This window comes from Palaemon carinicauda, chromosome 32 (genome assembly GCF_036898095.1).
Source record: "Palaemon carinicauda isolate YSFRI2023 chromosome 32, ASM3689809v2, whole genome shotgun sequence".
NCBI classification, from domain to species: domain Eukaryota; kingdom Metazoa; phylum Arthropoda; class Malacostraca; order Decapoda; family Palaemonidae; genus Palaemon; species Palaemon carinicauda.
Window position 1 is genome coordinate 79,342,062 of NC_090756.1, and position 20,915 is coordinate 79,362,976.

General features: G+C 34.9%; 1 protein-coding gene across 1 annotated transcript in view; it reads right to left on the reverse strand.

The window, feature by feature from the left end:
• Window positions 1-20,888, reverse strand: part of LOC137625401 (trypsin-3-like) — a 22,110-nt gene extending 1,222 nt beyond the window's left edge. Inside the window, exons 1-7 of the mRNA XM_068356288.1 lie at window positions 20,691-20,888; window positions 17,224-17,335; window positions 11,725-11,906; window positions 10,646-10,780; window positions 7,328-7,555; window positions 4,178-4,286; window positions 1-780 (exon numbers count right to left, since the gene is read on the reverse strand). The exon at window positions 1-780 is cut by the window's left edge and continues 1,222 nt beyond it. Of these exons, the coding sequence (XP_068212389.1) occupies window positions 617-780; window positions 4,178-4,286; window positions 7,328-7,555; window positions 10,646-10,780; window positions 11,725-11,906; window positions 17,224-17,335; window positions 20,691-20,873 (1,113 nt within the window). The 5' untranslated portion in view covers window positions 20,874-20,888 and the 3' untranslated portion in view covers window positions 1-616. The remainder of the gene's footprint in view (window positions 781-4,177; window positions 4,287-7,327; window positions 7,556-10,645; window positions 10,781-11,724; window positions 11,907-17,223; window positions 17,336-20,690) is intronic.
• Window positions 20,889-20,915: the final 27 nt, after the last annotated feature.

Consider the following 20,915-nt stretch of genomic DNA (forward strand, 5'->3'; position numbering starts at 1 on the left):
CTTTTGATTTTTATTGTGTTAGTTTATTCATTGTATATAGGTTTTATTGTTATATTAACTACTGCACAGTACTATATACGATATACTATACTTTCAGTAGTAATGTAAATATAAACTACGTGTACGGTGATTTTGAATGTTGCGAGTCGACCTGTCAAAAAGAACAATCACTTACGAGTGTTACCTTACCTAAAACAGCTGTAGCCTACTGTAATGATAGTATTGTGCATATATTACAGAAATATACACTACAGTATCAGTGAGGGTTGATAAATAGGAAAAACAGTGTTTCGTTTTTACTGTACGTATTACATGTACGTATTAGTGTCACGATGACTTGTGTTGTGAGTAAAGTAGTCTTACCATGTACGTAATATGAGTGCGCACATGTACTTACGGAAATAATAATAATAATAATAATAATATTAATGATACTGTAATAATAATAATAATAATAATAATAATAATAATAATAATAATAATAATGATAATAATAATAATATCAGGTGTTATAACTTGATAACAGGCATTGTAGTTTGTGTCCTAAGAGAGATTATCATAACATTGATATTCATAACTAAACATCATCATGCCCCTAATTTACATAAGAATGATTCTAAGAGTATCTCTTCATAACACTTTCAATCCACCCCATGTAATTTGCGACCTCAGTGTAGACGCCGTAGTTCACCTGCTGACCGCAGCCATCGCCGTAGCTTGTAACGCCATACACGGTCCATGCTCCCTTGCTACTGCATACCAGGGGTCCTCCAGAGTCTCCTGCAATAGGAAGGTCTCTCTTCATATTTTATGCATGACAGATCCATTTTACTGTTGTTATTTATCTTAAAAAATTTTATATTAATTATGGTTTGGGTATAGCACTCCCCAGGAGAGATTAGTTCACCAAACGTTCAACTGGGCTCCACAAGGCACTAGAAGAATTGGAAGACCCAAGCCTACATGGCTTAGGAATGTAAAGAGCGAAGTAGATGATGAAGGGAGAATTATTGATTTAAAAGCTCAAGAAAGAGACGACTGGCGAAATCTAACCGAGGCCCTTTGCGTCAATGGGCTTAGGAGGAGGAAATGATGAGGATGATGATTCATGAACTCTCATGTAGTTAATTCATTTCCTTTCCTCACTAGGCTATTTTACCACGTTGGAGCCCTTAGGCTTCTAGCCTCTTGCTTTTCCAATTAAGTTTGTAGCTTAGCTAGTAGTAGTAGTAATAATAATATGCTAAAAAAAGGTACCTTTATTTTTATAACTATCAATCTTTTCTTGGACGTGTCTTATACAGGTTGATTTAATTGGGTGAGGATCACAGAGCATCCACAAATCTGAGTAAAATCCTTTTAAATAATTATAATAGTCTATCCAACTACTGGGTCTTCTATAATTTCAGAGTATGAAGTTTATATAGCTTGACAAATGGACACAACTTAACTATCACAAATGAATAAGAAAACATGGGGACAATGACCTATTGGAAAAGATCGGTTTGTTCCAATTGTTAGTTTACTGGCTTCTAAGTCTTCGATTTCTTCCTTTATCCTTTTTCTAGATTTGCAGATAAAAAGAAACAGTTAATAGATCATTGTAACTATTGAAAATATTGTGAATATGGTTATTGCCATTGTTTGGTTTTATATCAAGATGATCAAGGTATATATATTTCTTAGTAGTCAAGCTGAAATATTAGCTGTAAGAGCATTAGTCTACCAACCCAGTGTGCGCAGTAGGGGAAGCAACACAGTGCAGAAAATTACTGGTGAGGTAAAGAATTACATAAAACTAAGAAAAAAAGAGCACCATGAGAGTGCAGACCTCCACCAAGGCAGCTTATTTCTCGAGACCAGCTTGCCTTTCCCAGAATCAATTTAGACCGTAGGCGTACTTGAAGTCTGCGTGACAACCATGTGCGAACTTGGGGTTAAGGTTAGGGTTAGGGTTAAATCGGTCGACGTTTTGCTCGACCTTGACCTCAAACTTTGACCTAAAACTGTCAAAATGGAATCACTTCCACGTGTTAACATAACAATTAAACCCTGAACGTTTCACTACTCTATGAGTAAAATTGTGGCCAGGAAGTTCTCACAATCAAACAGACAAATGGATAAACAAGGGCGAAAACATAACCACCTCTCAACCTTGTCAGCAGAGGTAAAAATGACAATTTTGAACAGATAATAAATATAAACTAAGAAACTAAACTTCTAGAATACTATATGTAGTACTGAGCTTTGTGTGAAGGAAGGCAAGACATCTAGAATTAAATGCATACTAGGCCTATATATATAGTCTAGGAAATTCTGGATGCAAAAGATTGTTCTAATTAAGAATACACAAAAAGCCTATGGAACAATGGTGTCAGAGACTACTATTCATATCAGGGACGAGGATTCTAAAATACCAAAAAGTTGAGTCCCTTATCAGGCTGGGAGGAACGTAGAGAGGAGACGTCCCCTTTTCTGTTTCATTTGTTTGATGTCGGCTACCCCACAAAATTGGGGGAAGTGCCTTGGTATAAGTATGTATGTATGTATGATGAGAATAAGGAACAATTACACAAACATGGAAGAATACATTAATTCAAACATTTCTTAATATCCTAATTTTATGCAATTGAGAAAGCAAACTGATATTTCTCGAAAGTAGATTTGCAACCAAACATCAGATCTAAACATTTCAAATGCAACATTGTCCATGAAAGTATGTGGGTAAGTCAAGTCCGATGTCCGATGTACTTTGAGTTTTGTTAAGATTCAACTTCCTCCCCATAACTTGCACCATACATTGATTTCATCTACATCTCTACCAAGGGATCAGCTACCACAGGTATACATTGAAGACATGGGATCAGGTCATTGAGAGTAGCATCATCTGCATAGATTACAAGGCCATTTTTTTCAAGGTCAAGCTACCTATACGTGTATATCATATGAAAAATACAGGGCCAAAAACACTACCCTGATGAACACCAGTTATTATATTCCTGTAGTTAGTGTGATGACAATTTATCTAAGGATAAATTATTTCTGAATTATCAGCTTTCAAATCGTTCAGGTTTTATACAATTTTCAAATTTAAATGAAAAAAAAGCACCTTTTACCACTAGAATATACACTTGAAAAACTCAGTGCCATGGGCCACAAAAATAGTAAAATTAATTTCTTGCACCTGAGTTGCTTGATTGCAACAAATTAATAGATAATGCAGTCTTCCATTTACAACAATATATTGTTCAATCTTGTTTCTTAAAAACTATCATCAAATTAGCTAAATGCCAAAAGCATCGTAACTCTGGCATACGAAGTGATACGTTATAACCTAACATAAGGTACGATAGCTAAATAGCAGGGTTTATAAACACCATGACAAACTAGACTGCCAAAAATTTTGGCTTAAAAAGTTGAGCAGATACTGTCTAGTAGCTGTTCTTTATATGCCATTATTATTACTTATTACTTTTAAATTGGCTCCACAAGGCACTAGGTGAGTTGGAAGACCCAGGCCTACATGGCTGAGGGTTATGAAGCGTGAAGTAGGCGATGATGAATGGAGAAGCATTAAGAGCCCAAGATAGAGACAACTGGTGAAATCTAACCAAGGCCCTTTTTGTCAAGTGATGTAGGGAATGACGATGATAATATAAAGATTAAAAGGTTAAAGGTGTCTGGTTTCAGTTCCAGTTCCATCAGAATTGATGCTCACCAGAACGTCAGCCGGGCAACCCCTACCTCACACTGTGGTGCCCAACCACAGCATTGGCCTCCCCAGTAAACAGCTTAAACTCAAGGCCCCTGGCAGGGATAGATCTGCTGCCATGCGAATGCTAGGCAAACACGTTACTGCTGTACTAGCCAGGAGGCTAGTATTGTTATTATAATGAATTCAGAGGGAAACTAAGCCCCCAGAACTGGACCCAACATGCCCCATAATCTATAAAAACAAAGAAATAATGGTGCCGGTTTAGTATGTGGCCTACCTTTTTTATTCTGGTTTAGTATGTGGCCTACCTGGCTTGTTAGGTAAGGTAAGGTAAGGCAAAGTAAGGTTAGGTAAGGTAAGGTTAGTTTAAGTTAGGTTAGGTCACCTTCTAAAACAGATAGAATTTTGTAGGCCGTATTCGAAAGGTACGCCACATACTAAACTGGCACCGAAATAATCTACCTTGACAAGTGTCACTCCTATGCTTCTTGGAACCCGCGCAGAAGGTGTTTGGCGATATTACGAAGTCAGGGTAGGCATTTTTACACGATGATTTTGCAACAATCGGTACCTGAAGGAGAAGCAGAAGAAGTAGATGATGGGGGAAGAAATGATGTTCAACAAAGGCATGGTGCTTTAACTAGTTAAGTTTAAGGTTTTTCTTATCAGCATCAAAGATATCCATCAACACAAATATATAAATCATATATATATATATATATATATATATATATATATATATATATATATATATATATGTATATATATATATATATATATATATATATATATATATATATATATATACAGTAGTACCTCAATTAATGAATATAACCTGCTACACATCCTTGCACTCCCCCACCCACATCGGATTACCCCGCTCCTCTTGGCACTTCATCCTATCCGCCATTAAAGTATTCTTATGAGTTTTCATTTTCAGCCATAATTTTCCCATCATGATCAGCAACATAAGCGAAGGAATCTCTCTCTCTCTCTCTCTCTCTCTCTCTTTCTCTCTCTCTCTCTCATGTCATCTTGTCACTCATTAATGAAAAGTTATCAGAAAATATATTGGCTCTTCCAATATCTTTATCACAGGAGAATTCAGAATTAAAGCTCTCCTCACGCAATAGAATATCAATATCAGAGTCTTTCTCTTCTTCTAGTAATTATTCATTTTTCATTGAAAACATAAAATGCTTTTTCTTTAGAAGCTCATTGTAACAAAAAGATAAGGTTGAACTATTGCGAAAAATGCTCGAAGCGTACCGGAAAAAAAAAATAATGGGTGTTGAATCATGATGACTGTTATCATAGCAACGGCCAAACTGGTTCAAGCAAAAACACTGTTTGCAAGGATCCCTTTTCAGGATGGTTGCTCTCAGCAAAAAATGAATAAAGCCTGTTAATAAGTACTACAATTTAGATCGCGTACTGTCCTTTTCCCATTCAAATGAGATAATGACCGGAAAAGTCAAGTTAAAGGCTGACTATGTTAGAACACTGGCAAGTTCCTAGGTCTGTGAGCTCCTAAAGCGGTTGCCGTGAACCATCACGTGGTCATTTGACATCAGACTCCGCTTCCCTATTAAGTGCCCGACTGAAAAAATGTTGCCAGGATGCCTATCACTTTCCATTTACAACTTGTGCCCTAAGAGTGGTGCCAAATGAATTCCCTATACTTTCTATGTGAGTGCATTTAAAGTCATAAAAGTAATATCAGGTTAATTCATTCGGGGATATCCCGTGCAGCCTGAAATGATTGTATTCTAAAACAGTTTTTCCCCCCAAAAATAATGGGAATTCACTAATGCATTCCACAAGTCCATAACCATACATACACAATCATTTATAACTTCAGATATGGATAGAAACAAACAATTCACAATGAAAATAAAAAGGAGGATGGGGTTCTGGTAAAATATTGGGAGTTAAAATAACAACTTTCACTATTGCTAAATGAATTCCCTCAATTTACACTTTAATATGGATACTTGGTCGCATTTTTTAACACTTAGGCCTACAGATGTGTGCTTTCGGCTTTCTGTAAAATGGCAGGAAAAATATTATGAACACTGTGTGGGTGGTCTAAGGGCGATGATTTTGTGCTTGTCTGCAAAACATACTCATTCAGTGAAAAATTTTATCTTGCAGGCCATTTCAAATCCTTTTACCTAATTAGTATTATCATGCTGGTATGAAGATTAGATTGTATTCAAAGTTGCTCGTAACCCAAGGTAGGCTACCACTATGTATAGGTCTAAATATATAAATATATATATATATATATATATATATATATATATATATATATATATATATATATATATATATATATATATATATATATATATATATATGCAGTAATTCCTCACCATATCCCGATTCAACTCTCCCTCATTTAATCGCAGAATCATAATTATATCAAATGTGAATCTATAATCGCAGTCTCCTCTTTATATAGCGGATTTCTGGGGGCAGATAAGTTTTATATTTATCACACTTTATTTTTTGTTAGCATTAATCCTTTTTGGGCGTAAAATGAATGACGTAAATTACAGCCATACCACATATACTCACGTAACACTTGAGAACTCTCATAGGGCGTGAGCATCAAACTTTTACCCGTGAAATATGATTTTATCGTTTCTCGAGTGTTATGCAAGTTTATTTTTGAGACCAAATTATAATATATTAACCTTTATTTTATTCCCTTTTTTATCCCAAATGTATACTTTGAATATGTAATATAATGTATTTAATTATATGATACCAAAATATCATAATGCAATAAAGACTATTCATTATTTCAATAATGGAATAAAAAAAAATGCAAAATTTGGGAGCCGTTCAAAGAACAATTGTAAAATTCAAAAGATGATGTTATTCAAGAAATGGACCAAATGAGGACTGAGAGGAAGTAAACTTGGTTTTTATGGTGTTGACATTCAGTGTGGCAATCATATTAAAAATAGCATAAGTACGTTGTGAAAAACTAAGTGATTTGAGGAAGTCACGGAAAGTGTCATCGTGAACAGACAGCTGTAATGCTGAATAGTAATTTGAATAAGAGTAATCTATATATTAATACGATAGCGTGTGTGTTATTTATTTTGTGTCACACTTTAAAGAAAACGGAAATAATTTCATGGTATACTCTTATAAATTCACATTAGACTTTGATTACTTAACCAAAGCACATATATAGTTTTCCCAATTTTGTGTTTTAGCATCTGACTTTTTTTAAAAATATTAGACAAAAACTTGAGTTCTATCAATTTCCAAACCCCAGATTATAAAATTAATCTCTGGACCTTTTTTTCAAACATGTATAGGTTAGGAACGAAATAATTAGTATTGAAAATATCATTTCGTGTAATTTACACGGGTTCTGCTAGTAACAATAATGATGAAAACATTAGAAATAAGTACTATGATAAAAACAATCCATCAAGACAGAGTAGAATGTTTTATCTAATGAGAATTGAAGTTCTACCTTTTAAGGAAATTACAAGGATAACAAAAAGGTTAGGTAAAACAAGAGACCACAAGTCCTGATCTATATTTTGACAGATCTTTAAGAAAAGGATTAAACTCCAAGCTAGCTCCTACCTCAACGTGCTTCAGAACTGACGAGCCATAGAAGTTGGATCGGTCTTCCTTGCCCCAACCACTGACAACGCATCTCTTGTTGACTTTTGGTAAATTTTCCATTGGACTGGGAAGACAGGCAGGAAGAATGTACTTGTTGTATTTAACTTTCTTTGATAGCCTCAGAAGAGAAATGTCATGATTCAGGGTCTCTATATCAAAATGTCTGTAGTTGATGTACTTATCCACCTGTAAAAAATAAATTTACTCTGTTTCACGTGAATTTCTTATCACTGCTGACTCAGCAGTAGTAGTACGACAAATATCGCAAACTCTTTTCTACCTAGATATTAAAGCTCTTCTGTCAGTATCTCTTCCTTCTATTCCTGCTACCCAAAACTTCTTCCCGTTAACCCTTCTGAATCTATACACTCATTACAACCACCAAACCAGAAGAATTTGCTTTGCTCTCATTAATATTTCAACTTAAGTAAGCATTTTACCCCTTCATATCTCCACCTTTTTCATTTTCTTATTCTAAAGATGCCATGTAGATATCTCCTCTTGCCATTTTCAGTTTTCCTCCATTCAATACATTCAACATTCACTCTTCTCCAACAAGCATTATGATTGGCTGCTACGTAAATGGTCTTTACTTCTAAGCAACTCGCTTCGCACGTAAATAAACATTATCTCGTTGCTCCCCAGTTTTGGCAAGCGGTGCACAGATGTGCTGTGCATGCCAGCTGTGTGAGTCACTATATTAAAGTTTTATAATTACCTATAATTTATTTTACCATTATAATTGTTATCTTTACATGAATCAGCTGTGAGGAGGTGGTTAATCCCGATGCTTGCGGCCGGAGCATGTTAAATATTTGGTCCTTTCTATTTGGGGCTTCACTTTTAGTATTTCAATGGTCATCATTTAGATACCTAGGTTAGGATACAGAATGACAGAAGTAACCCCTCAAGAATATCTAACGTCCCTCGAAAATCCACTGCCGTTCACCTGACCAATGTGGGAGATACTTTCAATGTGATTAGTTTATTATGGTTACACCATAGCCCCTTCATATAAAGATGCAAGAGCCATGGATAATTATCCAGACATCATTTGGAATTAACAGAATGGTTAGTTACAATGTTATGACTGTCCTTGACCTCCTAATCAAGCATCAGTCCCTTCATATGTATTCTATTTTCCTAAAAAAGTTTTCACATCTTTACTTTCAGTATGCTGAGCTATCTGTGCATTCCTGAATTATTTTCTGCAGATAACAGTATTGTAAGGAAAAATAATGAGGCTATTCTTATTAATAAATTTACACTTCAACCGAATAACACTGAAATGGCCTTCCTTGTCAGACTGTTAATCAGGTTTTGGAATTTAGAACTGGGTAGATTAAACCTATTAATAAGGAGTCTACACATTTCCATATTCTTTTTTCTTCAGCAACTTTCATCTTGTTCTCTTCTTGGAATTACTGAATGCTTATCATTAGTATCTAACAGAAATCTCTACACTTGCTTTAACAGCATCACACTGACGCAATGTAGAAATCTGACAGTCACTGTCAATCTCAGATGAAAGGTTTACATTGTTAACTTTGTCATTTGAAATTGCAAGTTCTTTTGTAATTGGAAGTATAGAGGCATTCACCCTAAACAAGAATCAAAATCATACTGACAAAAATAATTACTGGCATCTTTATACTAATCCGCACTTTCTTTGATTAACTTAAGAGTCGTACGTACGTACTGTGACGCCATCTTGTCATCGCTGACTATCTATTCAACTTCTGTGTTGTCACTGCTCATTAAAACATATGTTTTTCTACTACCAAGTCATGCCCATCTGTACATGTCCTAGTCTTGTTGATTATCATGACCATTAGTGTTACGGAAGTGTTCATGTTCAATAAGTGTCCCCTGATCTGAGATAACTCAACTTCCTGTAATGAACTGATGTACAACAAATTTTACAAGCAATGAGTATTAAACTTGAAATAACCAGCCAAACGATTCACGTAGGAAACAGCCTACAACTTGGGATCTTATTTCTCCATTCCCACATCCATCTGTCTTCAAGTACGTGACTTCATCTCTCACCTGCTTATGCAACTGGATGGCATTGGGGAAAAATTCCAAATTCTAAAAGTAATTTGTATATTTTCTAATTACATTAATTCTGCGAAGCTGGGCACAACCATTTAAACCTTCAGTGAGGTGACTGTAGTGGAGGGTGGGCCCTGCCTACTCACCAGGTAGAGCAACTCTCACTTTGACCTTAATCTAATGCTTGCGGGATAATATTATGTACAAAGAGTTACTGTGGTTGATCGGCAGAGGATGAGATGCAGCACATGACGACCGGGAAAGCGTCCGAAGCTGAGTCAGCAACTCGCTGTCTTCCCAAACCCGTTCATTTGTTTTTTTCTTATTGCAGGTCCATATCGGCCAACGTCCAATTAGGGAGTTGTCTAAGGAAAACCACATTACTCAGGTTCACGGTATCCTCGTCTTTGTAAGGGATCGAAGAGCAACAGACATGACACCAGACAGGAACAACTAAGTGGGGCAATGGAATGCAGCTCATAAAACTGCTCACATTTAGTTATCAAGACACACTGCTTATCCTTGTCTTCTTCCTTTAATACCCCTTAACCTAGGTAGTGGGTTGGCCAAGGCACCAGCCACCCGTTGAGATCCTACCACTAGAGAGTTATGGGGGTCCATTTACTGGCCAGACACTACTACACTGGATCCCTCTCTCAGGTTACGGTTCATTTAATCTTTGCCGACACATACACAGAATAGTCTGGGCTATTCTTTACAGATTCTCCGCTTTCCTCATACACTTGACAACACTGAAATTACCAAATACTTCTTCATCTCTCAAGAGGTTAGCATCCTGCTTTTCCAACTAGGGTTATAGCTTAGCAAGTAATAATAATAATGATAATAATAATAATAATAATAATAATAATAATAATAATAATAATAATAATAATGATAATAATAATAACAACAATGACCTGCCATTACATTTATTTTATCTAAATGAATAAGTAAAAGATTAAAAAGGCTAAATTATGAGGCAGCAGATCAATATATCTGTACTGATCTCTGGTCGAACACAGAGAGAGGGTTGCTCAACCTGACGCGTGGATGGGGCCTACCTACCCTCTACTAACCAGCAACTACTATCACCACACTAAAAGTTTGTATTCGCGTAGGTACAAAACCTCAAAGAACAGAAGAATATAATTTTATGTGCTGGGCATCCAAGTTCTCAAGGTGATATTGTGTCAGTTGTATAACCAAGTAAGCCCTTACCTTCACTTTAACCTCTAAACTGTCATCACGTTCCAGATGATGTTCGCCTAGTACGACAGTGAGGCCACCGTCCACGCAATGAGCGGCTGTCAAAACCCACTGTGGGGCGATTAAGGTTCCCCCACACTTGTGGTCCTATAAAAGAAGAAAAAATGTAGAAATGGAAAATTTTTACGCAACCAACCCTTTTGTAAAATTTTCGATCCCTCGTAGGCCACCAGCCGTACACAAAAAGAGATATATAATACCAATAGTGATTATTGTTAATTATTCAAATATTAATACATCCAATTTCTTATAAGAAGTAACAAACTTTTTCGCTTTCATAATTAACAAGGGGCTTACATAATGTGCGATCTACAGTGTTAGTAGTGGTGAAAAATAACATAAAATGAAAAGAGAAATCACAATTTCCAACGAGAAATAATATGGATCATCAAGGTAAATTTTGCACTGGTGCCCTAATGAAAACTAATCACAACAGAATAGCGTCCATATCAAAGTGCAAAAGTACAATAAAATCACAGATCTTGGCAGTGCACTGGCTTTCTGACAATATGTTTAGGCCTTTCTCTTGAAGCAGTATCTTGTATGGGCAGGTGATGGTGAAATACATTTTCAATCTCGTTGAAACTGTTAGTCATGTACCGCACGTGTACCACACACGCTTGTACGTTGTAACGGTATTTCTCATTCTTTTTTATTTTGTCGTTATGGCTCTCCCCTCTCACTAATAACCTGTCTCTATTCATGTATTTTCCTGCATCATTGTGTTTGAATTTTTGTGCCGTTCTTGACTGGAACGGTTTGTATAAATATTCAAGTTCCGTCCAAATATAGTTCAGTTGCATTCACGAGAGTCTCTCAGTTACAACCTAACTGCTCGCCGGCACAGTCTTTGGACTATCGATTATCTCTGGATCAGTTGATAAGCCTTGCATCGTTAACTCTGTATTTACTGTACAGACATTTATGAAGCCTCCTGGCTAGTGCAGTGGTAACGTACCTAGCATTCGCTTGTCAGCAGATCGATCCCAGCCCGGGACCGTGGGTTTAAATGACAATTTTTGTATTCTTACCATATCCTCGTCCAAGAGAGCCACTTGCCATGGCCAGAAGCCCTTCTCGGATTTTGTGCCACCCAGAATCTTCATAAGGGATTTGGCGAGCTTCACAGGTCTTACCCCGCAGGTCAGGATCTCTTCCTCTTCGGTAGGACTGACCTCTTCGTCGTCAGCGCCCGAACCGAGGTCGTTCGAACCTGCAAGGTTTCCAAAGATTGTAAATTAAGAATATCTGAAAGAGAAAGTTAATACTATACTCATTTTTTTTTTAATGAGGCGCATTTGCACTGACTCGCAGGGGTGTCCTTTTAGCTCGGAAAAGTTTCCTGCTATCTGATTGGTTAGAATTATCTTGCCTAACCAATCAGCGAGCGGGAAACTTCTCCGAGCTAAAAGGGCATCCCTGCGAGTCGGTGTTGCTTGAGCATATACCTTCTACCACACCTGGAAGAAAGCTTTTTTCTTCATATGTTTTAGGAAGAAAAAGGTTGTTTACTTTAATCTGTAACCTTTTGAACTTATACTGTTGTGAAACAATCCTAACACTTACATTTAAAAAGATTTACGTTTTTACATTGTGAAAAACTTACTTTTTTCTCGTGGCCCCAAGTTTCTTAAAGAATACGGTAATATCCGCATTAAAAACGATCCAATCGCAGACATTTGAAAAGTGCATCCTATTTTGAGATAACTATAATTCCACTTAAATAATCTTTACGCTCGACATAACTCGAAAACTGGCAAGTTTCAAATAAAGAATTAGTGGCTAATTTGCCTGAGAGAGAGAGAGAGAGAGAGAGAGAGAGAGAGAGAGAGAGAGAGAGAGAGAGAGAGAGAGAGAGAGAGAGAGACAGAGAGAGAGAGAGAGAGAGAGAGAACTATGAAACGTGAAGTAGGAGATAATGAATGGAGAAGTATTGAATTAAAAGTTCAAGATAAAGATGACTAGTGAAATCTAACTGAGACCCTTTGCGTCAATAGACGTAGGAGAGGATGATGGTGATATATAGACCTATATGTATACATTTAATCATATATTGTACACACACACACACACACACACACACACACATATATATATATATATATATATATATATATATATATATATATATACATATATATATATATATATATATATATATATATTATGAATATACATGTATATATATATATATATATATATATATATATATATATATATATATATATACATATACATATATATATACACATATATATACATGTATATATATATAATATATATATATAAACGTATGTAGCCTATATATATATATATATATATATATATATATATATATATATATATATATATATATATATATATAATAGCCAGGTAGGGAAAGGGAATAAGGAAACAGATAGAACAGTGCTCGAGTGTACCCTCAAGCAAGAGAACTCTAACCCAAGACAGTGGAATACCATGGTACAGTGGCTATGGCACTACCCAAGACTAGAGAACAATGGTTTGGTTTTGGAGTGTCTTTCTCCTAGAAGAGCTGCTTACCATAGCTAAAAAGTCTCTTCTACCTTTACCTTAAAGAGGAAAGTAGCCACTGGACTATTACAATGCAGTAATTAACCCCTTGAGTGAAAGAAGAATTGTTTGGTAATCTCAGTGTTGTCAGGTGTATGAGGATAGAGGAGAATGTGGAAAGAATAGGCCAGAACATTCGGTGTATGTGTAGGCAGATGGAAAGTGAACCGTCACCAGAGAGAGGGATCCTATGTAGTACTATCTAGCCAGTCAATGGGTCCAATAAGTATTTAGCAGTAGTATCTCAACAGGTGGCTGGTGGCCTGGTCAACCTACTACCTATGACAAAATGAAGGACACATTAAGATTTTTATTTTTTAATTGAAATTTGCGACGTACTTTAAATGAAAGGTTCCTATTGGAATATGTGTGAAAATCCCTAAGATAGACTCACATTACACGAAATAAAAGTATGGATGTATTTTTGAGTACCTAAAGATATTTTAGTACATGTTTATCTGCAATCCCCGGATGTTTGTTTCGTTGGTCAATAAACAGGACGAGTCGAAGAAACATTCTTGTTTACACCTCATCCTGAAGATGGAAATGATGTCACATCCTATATGAATGTATCATACAAACCAATTCTCATAAAATTTGAAAGACAGATATGAAAAAATTACGATGTTTTCTTTCTTTCTTTCTAAGGGTTAACTCAATCTTTTTTGCTGCTTATTTAAACCTAAGTTAGGTTCCACTACATTTCAGATGCCTGAACATCACCTTCAAACATTTCTTTCAATGCTAAAAACTGATTATTTAATGCAAATCCTAACGTTTTTCTTTTATATAAATGCAATTGCATTTTATTCACTAACATTATTTGTGTAATTATTCTATTTATGAAAATATAACAAAGTTTATCAAAATATAAATAAATCATCATAAATCTAAATACATGGTCTAAAATTTCTTTTATTATGTAATGCTTGTCACATGATGTAGTCAGATATAGGAGGGTACACTCAGGCACTATCGTCTATCTGTTTCCTTATTTACTTTCCTCACTGGGCTATTTTCCCTGTTGGAGCCCCTGGGCATCATCTTTTCCAGCTGGAGTTATAGCTCTTCTAGGAGAAGGGCACTCCAGAATCAAACCATTGTTCTCTAGTCTTGAGTAGTGCCATAGCCTCTGTGCCATGGGCCCTCATGAATAAAACTTTAGCAAATGCTTTTGCTTGGAATTTAAAGCAACTGCTTCAGTTCTAATGAATAAAACAAGGTAAATGCTTGTGTTAGTAGCAAATGCTTAGAGCAGATGCTTAAACTCAAGCAAATGCTTGGAAATGATCAGCAATTGCTTCATTTCCCATGAATAAAACATAGCAATTGCTTATGCTTCTCAGAAATTGCCTAAAAAAGTTTAAGGCAGCTCACTAGGTGCTTGAAACTCCCGTGAACTGGATCTGATGGCGGCCTTTCTCCAAATTCGTAAAAAGAAAACTTGCCGAACAACATTACCTTACCACTAAAAAAAGTTCTACAGATTCAGTGAAGAAAATGTGGAATGGCTAGCACAACATCTTTAGGCGAATATAGAGAAACACGCAGAGGTGCTCTCTCAAATAAGCATGGAATGAAAACATTCTTAAGGTATGTGTCAGACCCAGGCTACCAGGACAGCATAGGAGAGGAGGTAGGTATTCATCAAGCAAGTGTTAGTAAAGTTACTGGAGATGTTCTCAAGAAAAATGTTGAAAAAGCAAATTCTTGGGTAAGATTTCCCTAGTCTGAGAATGAGATGAGAATGGCCCAAGAGAAGTGGTCAGAAAAATATCAGTTTCCATATGCAATTGGGTCAATTGATTGCACTCATGTGCGTATTCCAAAATTTAAACCCCCTCATCACTACTTTCACTACTACTGGAACTCATTCCGCCTAGATGAATGTGTAGTTAAAGGCAACTAAACCAAATTCCTCTACATTTTACATAGAGTACCCTGGGAAGTGCTCCGGTACCAGACATGAGCTGGACCCGTCGGATTGGGAATGGATAAAACACAAGTGGCACATGGCCGGGTCCCTAAGCAAAAGCTATAAAGGACTCCATTCAGCAAAAGGGAGCAAACGGTGATCATTATTATTCATAAGATTTTAAGCAATTGATTTTTGCATAAGCATTAACTACCTTTGCTACTTGAGCTTTTGCTTTTTCTTAAAAGCTTTTGCTTTAAGCAAATGCTTGTTTTTATTCATCGGGCTCCATATGGTCTTCCTGTCTTGGATTAGAGTTTTATTGCTTGAGGGTACACTCGGGGACACTATTCTCTCTGATTCCTTTCCTCACTGGGCTGTTTTTTTTCCTGCAGGAGCCCTTATAGGTCTTATAGCATCCTGTATTTCCAACTATGGTTGTAGGTTAGCCAATAATAATAATAATAATAATAATAATAATAATAATAATAATAATAACATAGGAAGAAATTCTCTAAATTGAAATTTCGACATTAGTAAATTAAATAAATGATGGACAGATACAAGAAGTAAAATTTCGAAAAAAAAAAATGTTGAACAGCAAAGTGGGAGAAAAGTCGGTTTTATTGTATATTAAAGTACTTAAGAGGTGCAAAGCGTCACCATAGTCAATTCTTTTTAGTGAGGCAGATTTGCACCGACTCTCAAGGGTGCCCCGTTAGCTCGGAAAAGTTTCCTAATCGCTGATTGGTTGGACGAGATAATTCTAACCAATCAGAGAGCAGGAAACTTTTCTGAGCTAAAAGGGCACTCCTGCGAGTCGGTGAAAATCTGCCTCACTAAAAAAAATTGACTATAGTTGTAAAACCCTAAAAAAAAAGATGCCTACATTATTAACCTCATATAAAATCTAGACCAAATACAACCTACTCCAGCGATCATTTGTGTCACGGCTGAAATGAATTTGTGTTAAGAAGATAGACATGGAAACCAATCGAGAGAGAGAGAGAGAGAGAGAGAGAGAGAGAGAGAGAGAGAGAGAGAGAGAGAGAGAAAGAGAGAGGATAAAAATATTCATTATTAAGAGCTGGGAAGATAATGTTACTGGAATTAATAAAATATTTTTCCATTCATTGTTTTACATAATTCTCTTTAAGCAATGGTAAGGAACTGTTATTCTATGCAAAATAAATAAATAAGTAAATAAATAAATAAATAAACATATATATATATATATATATATATATATATATATATATATATATATATATATATATATATATATATATATATATATATATATACGATATACAAAACCTGATGACAAAAACATATTTCTTAGAGAGAGAGAGAGAGAGAGAGAGAGAGAGAGAGAGAGAGAGAGAGAGAGAGAGAGAGAGAGAGAGAGAGAGAGAGCATAATATAAATTTAGTGCAAAAATGGAAAAGATCCCAACAACTTAAGATTTGTAGATGACATAAATCTTTTTAGAGAATCATGGGATGAACTGAAAATGATAAAAGATTTAATAAGAGGAAGCGAAAATGGTAGGACTGGAAACGAATATGAGTAAAAGTGAGATAATGTTCAATGAAAATGCTGAAGGAGTGGATAGACCACAACAACTATCCCAATACTTTAAACTTATTGCTGAAGTTTGAAGGGGGATCTCCTAACTCGTCAGTCAATCAAACTTAATCTTTTTATTCAAACAAAGTAAATTATGTTTTCCGATAATGAAAAAAAAGTCTGGTAGCCATTATAAAGGAAGGTTCTTCCAAAGGATAAGAAGCAGGGAAAGTACTTTATAAGTGATAGTTTTGGAACCCCAGAAGCCTCTAAATCTTGCCTGGTATCAACAGTCTTCTAAAATAAATCACGTAGACTTTTTCTTCTGTTATTTCGACTAAACTTGGCAGAGCGAAGTATTAAAGGATGTCCTTATCACTTAAGATAAATACAATGGTGGAGAGAGAGAGAGAGAGAGAGAGAGAGAGAGAGAGAGAGAGAGAGAGAGAGAGAGAGAGAGAGAGAGCCTTACCGGTGTCTTCTACATGGTCGTACTCTGGATACGTTAAGTCGTTGTCATATTCGTAATCCTTCTTGGCCCTGATTTTTTCAAGGAAGCTCGATTCTGCCCATTGCTTTTCGTCCTTCAGTTATTTCGAAGTAAAAAAAAAAAGGTAAAAGTAATCAGGAGATAATAATAATAATAATAATAATAATAATAATAATAATAATAATAATAAGAATAATAATAATAATAATAATAATAATAATAATAATAATGATAATAATTTCAATATCAATAAGAATATAAAAAATAATAATGATAATAATAATGATAATAATAATATTGATAATTAGAGGGACACTCAATAGAGTGCAGACCTCCACTGCAGCAGCTTATTTCTCGATGTTGACCTTGACCTTCGACCTTAACATGTATTAAATGGCGTGGATTTTCATACACTCAAATATAAGCCAAGTTTGAAGTCTCTGTGACAACGATGTCCAAACTTATGACTGATTACGTGAATTGGACATTTTGCTTGCCCTTTGACCTTGACCTTCCAAAATTTAATCATTACCAGCTTTTTACATAACAGTTTCATTGTTCTACGATTGAAATTGTAGACAGGAAGCTGTTCATAAACAAACACACACACATACAAATGAACACACAAACAGGGTTTCCTCTTTGTAAGGGTAGAAGAAGAGACTCTTAAGCTATGGTAAGCAGCTCTTCTAGGAGAAGGACACTCCAAAATCAAACTATTGTTCTCTAGTCTTGGATAGCGCCATAGCCTCTGTACCATGATCTTATACTGCCTTCAGTTAGAGTTCTCTTGCTTGAGAGTACACTCGGGCACACTATTCTATCTTCTTTCTTTTCCTCTTGTCTCGTTAAAGTTTTTATAGTTTATATAGGAAATATTTATTTTAATATTGTTACTGTTCTCAAAAAGTTTCATTTTTCCTTGTTTCCTTTCCTCACTGGGCTATTTTCCCTGTTGGAGCATCTGGGCTTATAGCATCCTGCTTTTCCAACTAGGGCTGTAGCTTAGCAAGTAATAATAATAATAATATAATAAAAATAATAATAAAGTAAGTTATTAATACCAATATTAACTGATTCGTCAGGATTCCTTTCAGAATTGTTTTAATCATAATAAACTTTATTTTAGAGTAAATAAAAAACTAACAATTTTATCAAAACTTCCCTGACTAAAGTAATTCCCCCAAGCTAGGACCAGGAAGAGCCAGAAAATGGCTGCTGATGATTCAGCAGGTAGACCTATAGGCTTCTCTCAAACTCCCTATCCTTATCTCAAAAGATGGTGAGGTTACAGACACTACAAGAAACTACTGAGCTTGAGCGGAAGTCGAACCCTTGTCCAACAGATAGCCAGATACAAGAACTTCTAATTCTCTCTCTCTCTCTCTCTCTCTCTCTCTCTCTCTCTCTCTCTCTCTCTCTCTCTCTCTCTCTCTCATCCCCTATATATATATATATATATATATATATATATATATATATATATATATATATATATATATATATATATATGTGTGTGTGTGTGTGTGTGTGTGTGTGTGTGTTATCATCATCAGCCATCACTAGTCCACTGCAGGACAAAGGCCTCAGACATGTCCTTCCACTTGTGTCTGTTTATGGACTTTCTATACCAGTTCACACCCGCAAACTTGCTTTCTTTGTCAATCCATCGTCTTCTCTTCCTTACCCTGCTTCTTTGCCATTCTCATTATATTTCCATTCCTTTTTCTTACATGTTGTTAGAATATCCTCTACTTTAGTTTGCTCTCTTAGTATCCTTGTTGCTCTTTTTTCTGACTCTTAGTGTTATTCCCATCATTATTCTTTCCATAGCTCATGTTCTAAGGCTTTAGTAAGGCTTCAAGTTTCTGACAGATACGTTAATACTGGCAGGACCATCTACATAGATACTTTTCCTTTTAAAGAAAGTGTTATTTTACCTTTCATAATCTCATTTTGTTTACCACATGCTCTCCATCCCGTGCTTATCCTTCTTTAAATTTAGGTCTCATGGCATGGGAAAACGCTTACTGTCAGTCCTAAGTAGGTATATTCATTAACAATCTCTAGAAGTTAGCTTATAACCATTATTTGGTGCCTCACGCCATTCATATTGAATATTATCTTAGTTTTACTCATATTCATTTTCAGTCCTACATTTCTGCTTTCTCTATTCAGTTCCTCTATCGTCTATCATCCCATGATTCACCAAATAGAACTTTGTCATCTCCAAATCTTAGGTTATTAAATTATTCCCCATTAATAACAATTCCTACATTTTCCCACTCTAAGTTCTTAAAATAAACTTCTATGGTTCTAATATAATACTTTGAAATGCTTTCATCACTGCTGAAGTTTTGACAGAATCAAAAGCTTTCTCATGGTCTATAAATGCCAAACATAGAGGTTTTTCATACCCTTGATATTATCATTAGCTGGTTAATTGTTGAATACCCACTTCTAAAGTCTGCCTGCTCTCTTGGTTAATTGAAGTCTGTCTGTCTTTCTATCCGGCCTAATATAATCTCTGTAAATATTTAACATATTACTGATAGCAAACATATTTGGAGGTAATTTTTCGTGTTTTTTTTTTGCCTCTCTTTTTGTGAAATAGTATCATGATAAAGTTTTTCCTGTAAGTATAAATCATTCTGGCTGACATTTTGTGTAAGGTTCTGCCAGTTTCACTACTATCGGAATGAAATCTTCTCCATCTATTATTACATCGCTAGGCCATCTCATCCTACTGCTTTGCCTCTTTTCGTGACTTTTAATGCTTATATATATATATATATATATATATATATATATATATATATATATATATATATATATACATATATATATAGGCTACTATATATATTTATATATATATATATATATATATATATATATATATATATATATATATATATACTATATATATTTATATATATATATACTATATATATATATTATAGATATATATATATATATATATATATATATATATATATATATATATGTATACACTCTATATATACATATATAAATATATATATACATATATATATATATATATATATATATATATATATATATACTATATATACATATATTTAAATAAATAAATATTTATGTATATATATATATATATATATATATATATATATATATCTATATATATACTATATATACATATATTTAAATAAATAAATATTTATGTATATATATATATATATATATATATATATATATATGTATATGTATATATATATATATATATAATATATATATATATATATATATATATATATATATATATATATATATATATATATATATATATATATATATCAACACGTTTGTAATTAAGATCTTGGCCCTATTTTTCTGTGACTATTTTGGTTCTTAGACAATTTTAGGACATGAAAGCAAGGTAGGCTAACTATCCAGCAATGACCACTTACTTGCACGGGCCAAACGAAGTTGTCCAAATGGCGTTTAAGCAGACTTCCTCTGCCTTTGGCCATGGACACACCCTTGTCCACCAGCACTGAGAGAAGAAGAAGAAGCAGAAAAGAGCGTCTCTCCATCACGGTGGAATGAGTACGAAGTGCCACTCTGGAGGAAACGCCGGAGATGACTACCATCTATAAACCAAGTCATCTCCATCAGTTGCGAGGGTTTACCAT